This window comes from Eretmochelys imbricata, chromosome 27 (assembly GCF_965152235.1).
Source record: "Eretmochelys imbricata isolate rEreImb1 chromosome 27, rEreImb1.hap1, whole genome shotgun sequence".
NCBI lineage: Eukaryota > Metazoa > Chordata > Testudines > Cheloniidae > Eretmochelys > Eretmochelys imbricata.
Genome location: NC_135598.1, coordinates 15,439,118 through 15,450,179, shown reverse-complemented (window position 1 = coordinate 15,450,179; position 11,062 = coordinate 15,439,118). Strand labels below are relative to the sequence as shown.

At 62.3% G+C, this 11,062-nt stretch overlaps 1 protein-coding gene across 1 annotated transcript; it reads right to left on the bottom strand.

The window, feature by feature from the left end:
- Positions 1-993: 993 nt before the first annotated feature.
- TUBG1 (tubulin gamma 1) lies at positions 994-10,854 on the bottom strand. Its single transcript, XM_077806432.1, has 11 exons — positions 10,702-10,854; positions 10,260-10,372; positions 9,256-9,423; positions 8,905-8,973; positions 7,432-7,511; positions 6,713-6,839; positions 5,650-5,736; positions 5,260-5,409; positions 3,218-3,370; positions 2,574-2,735; positions 994-1,771 (listed from the first exon to the last, which is right to left on the bottom strand). Exons 1-11 carry the CDS (start codon positions 10,748-10,750, stop codon positions 1,574-1,576), a joined length of 1,356 nt encoding a protein of 451 aa, XP_077662558.1. The 5' UTR covers positions 10,751-10,854; the 3' UTR covers positions 994-1,573.
- Positions 10,855-11,062: the final 208 nt, after the last annotated feature.

The following is an 11,062-nucleotide window of genomic DNA, read 5'->3' as shown; positions in this document are numbered from 1 at the left end:
TGGGCTGCTCCGCCACCGGGAAGGTGCAGGGGGGACGAAGCCTGGGGGAGGTCACGGGGGACGTGTGGGGCCTTCACCCACCCGTGGCTTTCTGGTGCCAGGCTGCTGCCAACCCAAGCACATTAACCCGCTGCAGAGGCTGGGAGCAGCCAGGCTGGGACCTTCCCGCCCAGGTCTGGGGCCACAATTCAAGATAGATGTTGATAAACTGGAGCCAGGGCAGAGAAGAGCCACGAGAATGAGAAATGATTAGAAACCTGTCCGAGGGCCAGACGCCAGGAGCTTAGTCTATTCAGCGCGGGTTCGGGGGGAAGCCGATCACAGCCTGTAAGTACCTCTCTGGGCTGACACGGGCCCATGGCTGGAACGCAGGGGAGCCTTTTTACACGAGTAACTAACCCCTGGACCCCAGACCAAGGGGTGGGGGGATTCACTCTTTACATCAAGGCTGAAGGGTTTGGAAAACTCAGCTCCAGCTGGGGCAGGTCACGGGAGGGGTCCAATCAGGTGGTCACTTTGGTACCTTCTGGCCTTGGACTCTGCCAGCCCCAGGCCCGAGAACAGTCCTGTGCGCTACCTGCAGGGAACAGCAGGCCTGCTCCCCTGGAGCTACCGGAGCCCATCCCGTCCTTAGCAATGAGCAGGTGCTGGGGTGCCCAGGTTGCCCTTCACCACACCCAGCCAGCTCTGGCCCTATGCCAGCCTCAGGACTGGGTTACACGCAGCCCTGAGCCCTGCCCACACTCCAGCTCGGTGAGCTCCAAGGAGTGAAGCAGTGCTGGGCTCCCCACTCCCGGGGTACTTTGGGGCCTCTGGTTGCTGCTGAAGGAAAAGCCCAGGGCTGGTCTCTGCTAGGCAGGTAGGGGGCAGCTGGCTCTGCAGGGACCCCCAGCACTGCGGGCCCAGGCAGCACTGGCAGGGGGATGGGGCAGTTGTCACCTTCTCCGTGCCCTCGGTCCCGGCTCTGTCGTGCCCCAGCAGTGCAGGAAGGGCTCAGTGCAGCAACAGCCTTTATTCAAGCAAAATAAGCTACAAAAATAGATACAGCCTCCGGCCCCAGCCCCCGGCGGTGCCCGCTGCTCTCTGCGCCCGCTGCCCAGGCACAGAAAGAACCAGACCCAGGACTGAGGGTAGCCTAGGGCCCAGCTTAGCTCAGCCAGGTCCTACACCCTCCCCCCCTTGAATGAGGTCTTAGCCCTGGACCGTTCCAGGCTGGTGCATGTGGCTTTTGCCCTCCCCGCGAAGGGGAGCACTTAGGGCAAGGATTCCTGCTCCCACACAACACCCCGCTTGCGGCGAGCCGCTGCCCGCAAACCCTGGCAGGGGAAAGGCCTCTGTACTAGGGAAGCCACCAGTGGTAGGGCCCTGCCGGGAGGGGGGGCCTACAGGCTCTGCCTCACAATGGGGTGACTCCCAAGGGTACAGTGCTGCTGGGCCAGTGCACCCCACTCTGTCCCGGCCCAGGGGGTGAGCAGAAGCCATGAGGACATGTACACGGGTGGCTCGTGGCACCTGAAGTTACATGGGAAGGGGCCGTACCCCCTGCACGCTCCCCAGCAGAGCCTGCGGGGGCTCACTGCTCCTGCGTGCCCCAGGAGATGTAGTCGGGGCGCGTGGCCGCGTGGTACTCGTCAATCAGCTGCTGCACGATCTCCCGGGAGTTGTCCAACTCGTCAAAGTTGTCCTTGAAGATATCCTCCTTGCGGAACTGCTCCAGGAAGGCCTCCCTCTTACGCAGCTTGTCGTACTGCCGGCAAGTCCGCTCAAACAGCTGTGACGGCCCCAAGTCACAGTCAATATGGGGCCGTCCCATCCCTCACCCCACAACCAGGGGAAAGTGCTGGATGGTCCCTGCGGGCTGGGGCGTCCCCCTGGCCATGGCTACCCCGGGAAGAGGGCGTGAGGGGGCGTCCCTGTGGCCACCCTGGCTCACCACCTGCAGGTGATACAGAGCAAGCCCATGCAAAGGGCTCTCAGAAAACCTCTGCTTTTGGGACTCCTTCGCAGCCAGGCTGTGACCTGGGGAACACCCTGCGCTCCCCGAGCTGCTTTCAGCAGAGGGCTTTCCAAGGGGCTAGGTGACTCTGCCAAGATCCTAGAGGATCTTTACTCACACAAGAAGGCTGTCCCTCCAATGGCAGCATGGCCCCGCAGGGCAGGGCAGGACAAGGGGAATCCACTACTGGGTTAATGGACAAGCCCAGCGGACAGCGTCTGTTCCTGCCAGTGGACTCAGCAGGCCAAGTTTCAGGGGTCGGAGGCTGGGGGAGGGGCTGGGAGCTGCGCCCGGAATGATTTTCTACTGAAGGAAACGCTGCAGGGCAATCAACCGGCTCCATCCCCCACTTCCAGTCACTGCCTTCTCTGGCCTGGCTGGGGCGGGAGGCAGCACACCGCCTTCCGCGCTCCCCGGCAGATGCGGCAGCAGCCAAGCCAAAGGGTACATGAGAGCAACCAAAGGTGACAGCCCCTGCCCGAGCAGCCTCCCGGCGAAGGGCACTCGGCAGCAGAGAGTGCAGGGCAGGCGGATGGGAGAGCGAGGGGCCGAGCCCAGCGGCCTTGCCCGTACTCACCGAGGAGATGTTGGTGTGGTTTGCCATCATCAGGCCGCTGACACGGTGTGCAGACGGCAGGTACGGGGACTTCCTGGACAGTGCCACCTGGATGCTGGCAGGGCCCCAGGGGATGAAGTTGGCCAGTTTCCTCTCCCGGATCCTCTGCAGGCTCTTGTGAACCTAGGGAGACACGAGCAAGGGCTCTCCCCAGGCGCCTGCCCTGGCGAGACTCACAGCAGCAGAGGGGCCAGGGGGCTGAACTCCCCAGCGCTGTCTAGCTGCTCAGCCAGGCGCTTTGTGCAGACCAACGGGCAGGACCCAGCGCGCCAAGGGGCACAGTCCCAGTGCTGCTCGTGGGGCAGGGTCTCAGCAAGTGCCTCCTATGACTGGCAAATGACGACGGGCGGCCTTTCCCAGGGCCGCCGCCTGGCAGCGAGGCCCCTGCCAGACCTGCAACATTAGCCTTTTGGCTGGCTCTGCCAGCAGCTGTTTCCTGCATGGACCCTGCAAGCCTGGCTGAGGTGGGTGGGTGTCCGAGCCTACTCCCCACTGCAACGCCTGGCCTGCTCCCACGCCCAGCCCTAGCGGCATCTGCCTGCACGGTGCCCAGGGACGCATGACTCAGCCAGCCCCGGCTTGGGGCCGGGTTGCAGCTTGCTCACCTGCGTCGGGTCCACCTCGCCCTGGATGATGTTCAGGATGGCGATGTAGCAGTGATTGGTCTGTCTGTCCCGCCCAGTGGAGACCATGACGTTCTTCGGCTGCAACAACCTTCTCATCACGTCCAGGACCGTGGTTTTCCGCACGCTGGCCACCTGCAAACGCCAGCACGGGGCACTCAGGGGGAGACTGCCCCTGCGCCCTGTCCCCGGGGGGGTGGAGCCACACAAACTGCACGCGCATGGAGTCGGAGCTCTGCTGCCCTCGGCTGAAGTTAGTGAGCAGAGGCCAACCCCGGCCAGCCAGCGAAGAGAGACACACGCCTTGTGGGAAAGGCCAGTCACATGCACGGGCACAGAGCTGCATGCAGGAGGTCACAGGACAGCGGAGGCCAAGCCTGGGGGCTTGTAGCGATGCCCTTCCCAGGGGGCGCTAGGGAGCCAGCCCCGTCTCCCCTGCCCCTGCCCCGGCACTGGAGGAGTTGAGTTAATTTGAGCTCAGAGAGCCAGCAAAGACCTGGGAAGCAGGGAGGCTCAGTTGTGTCCCAGACAGCATTGGCAGGGCTTCGTGGGGGAGCAGAACAGTCAGGCTCCCCCGCGGAGCCAAGGCCCTGCTCAGCCGGCCCCCAGGGCGCGTCACTCGGGCCTGTACTGTCCCCTCGAGCACAAAGGGACGGAGCAGGGTGGGGGGCTCGCGTGCTGGGAACACTGCCAGCCAACCCTCCCCCACTCCCACCCTTCTCCAGAGGGTGCCCAATTAACCCCTGTGCACAGCAGGCTTGGCCGTAGCACTCCCTAAATTCCCATAATGACCTAGCCTGGCTGCAGCTCACTGCAGCTGGGAACATGCCCCACGAGGCAGCGACTGAAGGGTTAATCGTCTGCTGCACGGTGTGTGAAGGGAAGCTGCACGCCAGGCCCTAGGCTCAAGAGTCCTGAGCCAGGGCCCACTTGCTGGCCTGAGTCTGGGGCAGAGCTGCAGTGTGGCTGCTATGGGTGACTGTGGGGAGTGCTGGCTGGGCTGTTGTTAAATGCCACAGCACCTGGGCATGAGGAAAGGCTGGCCCCCATGGTGGCAGGCAGGGGGAGAAGAGCCAGCCCCACAGCTGCTGCAGCATTCTGGGAAAGTAAACCCCCCTTCTCATCCCAGGCCCATCCCCTCCGCCCCAGGCTGGGCACGTCATGCTCCGCTGGCCAGGCTTCCAGGGACTTGCAGAGAGGTGGCCCCAGGCTGGAAGTGGGGAGGTTAAGTCAGACACCTATTAACTACCGCAGAGTCCCCCCCTGCACAGGAGAGGACAGAGCACACTGGGTACCCGTTTCAGAGCCAGCAGCCTTTCAGATTTGCGTCTCTGAGCAACGTCCTGGGGAATGCAGGTCAACGGGAAGAGAAAGGGCAGGGTTAGCGCAGCAGAACGGTGACGCAGAGCCCAGCAGCGTCTCCTGCAGACCCAGAACACTGGCCCAGCCTCCCTTCGCTTCGGCCCAGTGGAGTCCTGGCTCCGGCTGGGAACTGTGACCAGGGACAGCACAAGCGTGCTGCTCACCTAGCCCCAATGTAAAGACCATGAGCCCCTGCAGAGGGGGCTGGTGCCTGCATTCGCCGTGGGGGGGATCTCTGGGGCTGGTATCCAGTACTCCCACCATGGCGTCCTGCCCCAGCAGGCTGGATCTGAGCACCTGTACCCTGGGAATAGCCCCACTGCACTCCCTGGGACAGATGGGGCTGCTGGCAGAGCATGAGGACAACTCGGAGCCCCCAGCCTTACCATGCCTGGGAGAGGGACATCCGCGCCCTGAGGCATTCACAGCAGCTCGGGGTGGTGCCAGGCAGGGCGGGGACAGGGGTCCTGCCATGCCTGGGGCTAAGCGAGGAGAGCGGGGGTGCATGGTAGTGCATGCGAGCTGAGAGGCAGAGAGCAGCTAAGCTGCAGGGAGCCTCAGGGCCACAACAGAGGAGCTTGGCTGGGGTGCGGGAGGTGGCCAGGAGCCGGTGTAGGGAGGCCACAGGGCTGCCCATGTGCCTGGGGCACTGCAGCACATACCGACTGGTCTGTGGTGAGCGGCGTGTACCCCGTCATCAGGAAGTGGAGTCGGGGGGTGGGGATGAGCGAGGCGATCAGCCCAATCAGGTCGTTGTTCATGTAGCCGGGATACCTGAGTGTGGTGGTGCTGGCAGACATGATGGTGGAGACCTGGTGCGGAGAGGGGAGAGACAGTCAGAGTGCTGGCTCTGGATGGATTCCCTGGAGCCAGAGCTCAGCTGTGACTCCCCTTCTCTAGGGAGTAAAAGCACAAGTGCAGCAAGGGAAACGTCCCAGCTCCTCGCCCTGAGCCCCCCAACGGAGCTGCTCATCAGCAAGCACTGAGAGGAGCCCTGGCCTAGACACGTGTTTAAATGGCCAGAGCGAGCACTTCCCAGTAGGGGTCCTCACCAGCTGGTTGATCTGGGAGAAGGACGGGTTCTGGATGTGCAGCCGGTCTGTGGCAATCCGATTCAGGGCTGTGTTGTCCAGAACCACCTAAAAAAGAAAGCCAGCCCCATCAGAGCAGCTCTCGGAGGCCGCAGACAGGGCCCAGAGCAGGCCAAGTGACTGACTGAGGCCAGCTCCCCGGGCAAGAGCACTGAGATCTATCAGCTCAGTGAGCCTGGATACCACAGCACAACTGGGCCAGCAGACACTCGAAAGCATGAGCTGACTCATTCCTGGGGCCAGCTAGCCCGGGGTGTAACTGACACTGTCAGTAGAAAGCTCTCCTCCTCCCGCAGCCCTCCCAAAACGGCACTGGCGCCATACGCTGGCCCCCAGGCCCAGCGCATCCATCCTCTAGGCCCAAGCAAGCTTGACGCAGTTTAAAAAAAGGAGGGGAGGGAGAGAAGGTGCCATCCAACAGGGGCTGCCCTGCCAGCACAGCTGTGCCTGTTCCCCCCAGTGCCAGAGACTAGGAACCCGAGAGCAGGCGTCCTGGTCAGTAGGTGCCCAAAGGCTAAGTGAGGAGAGCGGGGCCTGCTGCTGGATCCTTGGGTTCAAACCCTGGGGCAGGTTACAAATGATGCTGCGGGAGCCCCATCCTCACCCATGTGTGTACACCAGAGCAGAGAGGCAGCTGTGCTGTTGAGGGGGGAAGCTGACCCCCCACCTCCCCAGCCAACGTTCCCCCTCGCTGTCGCAAGGAGTGTAGCCCCTCAGGCCCTGCAGGCCTGGCTCAGCCACCAGCCTTTCCAGGGCGAGAAGTGGAGCTCTGGGCAGTCTGCTGGGGCTCACCAGGTCCCTCTGCTCTGCTAGGGTGCACAGGCCCTTCAGTGCTCCGTGGGCTGCTGGCTCTCGCCTCAGAAGTGGCTGCATTTCAGGGCTGCCGTGTCATGGAAATGCGGAGGGTGACCTACTGCCTTACGTTGGTCTGTGCAGGTTACGGCTTTCAGGGTCCCCGTACTGAGTGATGGGGAGTTGGGGCTGGCTCCGCGGGCCCCGCTCCGGCTTACAGCAGGACTCTTACCACACAGTCAGCATTCTGAGTCAGCCTCTTGAGCGTCAACAGGGAGTTGTATGGCTGGACCACAACATCGCTCATCTCATCCTGGTTGGGGAAGACCGAGTAGGTCTGCACCAGCTTCTTGGGATACCTGAGTGAGGAGAGCGCCCGGACACCTAACTGGTTAACGTCCCAGAGCCACTGCCTAAGTGCTCCCCTCCCACAAGCTCCCCGGCAGTCTCCAGCATGCAGGGCGGCAGTGAGTCACCGCGCGGCATGCCAAAGTCTGCTCCCAGGGAGGAGAGGAATTTGTCCCAGCAACGCTGCATCTTACAGCACAGGAGGAAGCTGCCAGACAAAGCCACAGGCGAGGCTGAGCCATCCACCGGCTGATTAAACAGCTGCTCACAAGGCTCGAGGCTGCATGCTGGGACAGGCAGGGGCGGCTGCGCAGGGACCTTGGCTGCAGCCTCCTGCCTTGCCCAGCATGGGCAGAGCTTCAGAAGGCAGCCATCTGATCAGAGCAGCTTGAGAGGAGACAGAGAGGCTGCAGAGCAGAGTCCAATTCCAGAGCCTCCCCTGAACACAGCAGGAGCCGGCCCTTCCTCGGGGCACCCTGCCAGGGATTGCACAAGACAGTGTTTGGGTGGGGGCGGGGACCCCGGCTCTGAATCAGCACTCTCCAGCTTCATGCTTTGGCAGGACGCCCAGGGAGGGCCAGCCTCCCCCAGCTGGGGACTCACCTGTCATTCAGTCGCTCCAGCAGATAGGAGCCCAGCCCCGAGCCTGTTCCACCAGCAATGGAGTGGCACAGCACAAAGCCCTGGAACCAAAGGGAAGGCAGCTTAGGGGGCTTTACCCTCCCAGGAAGAACGGGGCTAGCCAGGCCACTGGCTAATGCCAGAGCCTAAGCCAGGGCAGATGGTGGCTGCCTCCCTCTGGATCTGTGCCAAGAACTGCTGGTGCGATCAGGCAGCCACCGAACACCCCGGGCGTCGCCCCATGAGGCACAGAGAGCTGCGCTTCCCTCGGAACTGCAGGAGCTCACGTCTCTGTGCCTACCGAGAACAGCGCTTGCTGCTCAGGAGCCTTGCCCAGCCCCCCGGAGCCAGAGTTCACAGCTTCCCAGGAGACAGGCAGAGGCTGGAAGGGGCTACCGCCCCCCCGGGACTATGCAGTTAAACAAAACGAGCTCAGCGGTGTCCCCATCTACCCCTGCGCCCAAGCCCCTCCCCCTCCTGCCCCCGAGTCCTCTTGCCAACTGTTATTTCCCAATCCCTTTTCCCTTCCCCTGTTGCCATGCAACCGCCAGATGTAAACAGCGGGGGGGGCTCTGTCTGTTCAGGGGCAAAGGTGAAGCTGACGGCAGCCCAGGTGAGATCTGACGCCCGAGTAAACGGCTCCAAGACCGAGATTCCCTCCTTCTCCAGGAATCTCAAGTGTCACTGGGAGCAAGAGAAGTTTCAAAGAGTCAGGCCTGCACCTCGTGTCTGACTTGCTGAATCCCTTTGAAACCAGCTGCCTTGGGCTTCCACAAACGCAACTGGCCCAAGCCCCCTCGAAAACATCTGCATGCTGCCCCCCCGTGGCACCACACTGAATACCCTGCAGACTGCAAGGCCCAGACAGAGCAGGCAGATGCCAATTCAGCAGAGCTTCTCCTAACTGGAGCAGGAGAGTCATTGGAAGCCAACCGGGAAAGACAGTTGCCAAGAGGTGCACACAGCACAGGGACGGGGCTAGCATGTTCTCCTTTCGGAAGCAGAGAGAGGAATTGTTCAGGCTGATACTAGGGGAGACAAGCAGCGGGACTGGGATGAAATGACGAGAAGGTAAATGGAGGCCAAATATCACAAACCCTTCCTAGTAGTGAGCTCTGGTAAGTGCCAACCATCTTCCCTGGGAAGAGTCCAGCACTGGAGTTCTTTTTAACTGGATTTGGAAAACGCTCAGTGGGGCACACAGAAGGGGCGACTCCTGCTTGCCTCAGGAGGGTCTGGGGTCGAGGGGAAGGTCGAGAGGACGTGAGCTGGGAAAGGCCTCCTGTCTAGGATTAACCCTTTCCACGTGCCTGTTGCCTAGCACCCTCACCCCCAGAGACCGTCACACCTGCCAGGCTTCCCTCGAGACTTCAACTCCATGCAAACACAACACAGACCTTAGAGTAGAAAACAATGGGCAAGGGAAGCCAATCTGAGGCCTCTTCATTTCTTTACCTCTAAGCTGTCGCTCCCATCAGCCTCTCTGTCTATGATGTCAAAGATATCTTCGTGGATTTTTTCACCCTGCAAGATAAAACCACAGCAAGCTTCGGTCCATTTACTTTCCGCAGAGGGAACCGCTTCCCACGCAGAACGCAAAGCCACGTCAGCGGGGAGACCAGGCTTGCAGCCATACCAGCCGATCCAGCGGGTGGCGAGCTGTCACCCGTGAGCCCCTGCCGAAAGGGACGACGCTTGCTCCAGCAATCACACACCAGTGCCCGCTGGGAGGCTAGGCGTCCCTGACCAGATCTCAAGCCCAGGGATCGGAACTACGGTTACACATGCCAGCTCCAGCCCTGTTACCTGGGAGAAGCCGCTGGCCCAGTTGTTCCCAGCCCCGCCGCCATGCTCGGACAGGTAGATGTTTTCCGGGTTGTACAGGTTGGCGTAGGGGGAGTTCAGAATGGAATGGATCACTCGAGGCTCGAGGTCCAGCAGCACAGCTCGGGGGATGTAATGTTCATCATCTGCCTGTAACAGGGAAGGACAAGAGGGCCTAGGAACATGCCAGGGGCACAATGCCAGACTGCGTGACAGAGGGTGCCACCCACTGGTCGGAGAGAGGTACAACACACCGCTATTGGATCCTGCCACAATGGACGAGATAAAGAAATTATTATGTATTGCCTGTGTTGTGGGAGCATGCTGGGCGTCATACCTCACAGAGCAAAGAGATGGGCCCTGACCCAAACAGCTCCCAATCGGAGTAATTATGTAACAAATATGGACTGCTTCTTGAGTCCCCAGCATTCTGCACCCACCACGGCACATCAGGCTCCAGGCCATAACAACACGCTGTTAAGAGTAGATCTTGGCAGAGATGCCCTTGAAGGAGATGAGCTAGGGGCTGGATTGAGCTTGTCAGCCCCTTTCACAATCTGAATTTGGGTTGCTGGCTAGACAGAGAGGGGGTGGCCAGAAACTCCCTTGTGTGTCCTCAGCAAGAGGAGTCGCTAGAAAGGGGGGTTTGTTCTCAACAGAGAAAATAGGATCCATCAACACGGAAGGGTCCAGACTTAGGGATGGACTTTGTGAATTGAAATAACAACGGCTGACCCCACAAGCCAGCCTGGGCTCCAGCCACAGAGAACAGAGCGGCACTGTGAACCAGAAACTCTCGACTCAGGTCCCACCTTGGCTCTGGGAGGCTTTTGGCGATGCCAGCGCCGAGGCTGGCAGTGCCAGGCCTCCAGGGCTTCATCCCCGTGGAGGAGGGATGCCTTCGGTTTGTTCGGGGCAGCCCTAGGGAAAGGAGCTGAGCGATGGGCTCCGGCTGCGGGACGGCACGGAGCGGTCACCCGCCGTACCTGGTAGAAGAAGACGTCTTTGCGGTCGGTGCCCTCGGTGGCGAACTCCTCGACGATGCCCTCGGGGCTGATGCCGTGCTCCGCACACAGCTGCTTCCAGAACTCGAACCCGACTGCAAGAGAGACCAGCCGGGGCTCAGCCACACTGGAGGGGAGAGACCCGCCCCCAGCCCCAGCCGGGCCAGGACGCCTGGGTTCCGCGGCCAGGCTGCGTGACAGGAAGGAGCCGGCCCCGCCCTGTGCCTCAGTTTCCCCACGAGAAGCTCCTCCCCCACTAGAAGCCCCTCCCCTCCCACGCCTCGCCCCAGCCGGGCCAGGACGCCTGGGTTCCGCGACCAGGCTGCGTGACAGCGGAAGGGGAGGGAGGAGCCGGCCCCGCCCTGTGCCTCAGTTTCCCCACTAGAAGCCCCTCCCCCACTAGAAGCCCCGCCCCCGGCCTCACTCTGGTTGCCGCACTGGCCCAGCTGCAGGGTGATGATCTCTCGCGGCATCGCGGCCGCTGCGCCCCGGCCCGGCTCCTCGCCGCGCCCGCCGCCCGCGCGCCCTCCCGCCCGCGTCCAGCGGCACTGAGCATGCGCGGGGTGCACTTCCGGGGAACCGCCGCGGCCCCCGCCGCCGAGCTTCGTCCTGGCAACGCGCACGCGAGAGACAAAAGAGGGCGCGCGCGCGCACGCGCGGCGCCTGCGCAGTAGGAAACCGCCGCCGCCGCCTTTCCGTATAGCAAGATGGCTGCGCTCTGCATTTCCCCAGTGGGGTCCGCCATGCCGCCGCGGCGGCTGCGCGCGGCGGGGGCGACGGGGCCG

Excerpts from the sequence above, each read along its gene's own strand:
- TUBG1 (XM_077806432.1), bottom strand. The coding sequence starts at position 10,750 with ATGCCGCGAGAGATCATCACCCTGCAGCTGGGCCAGTGCGGCAACCAG. Across the intron at positions 5,737-6,712 it reads CTCAGAATGCTGACTGTGTG|GTGGTTCTGGACAACACAGC; the intron begins GTAAGAGTCCTG and ends TTTCTTTTTTAG. Across the intron at positions 3,371-5,259 it reads CGCTCACCACAGACCAGTCG|GTGGCCAGCGTGCGGAAAAC; the intron begins GTATGTGCTGCA and ends TGGCGTTTGCAG.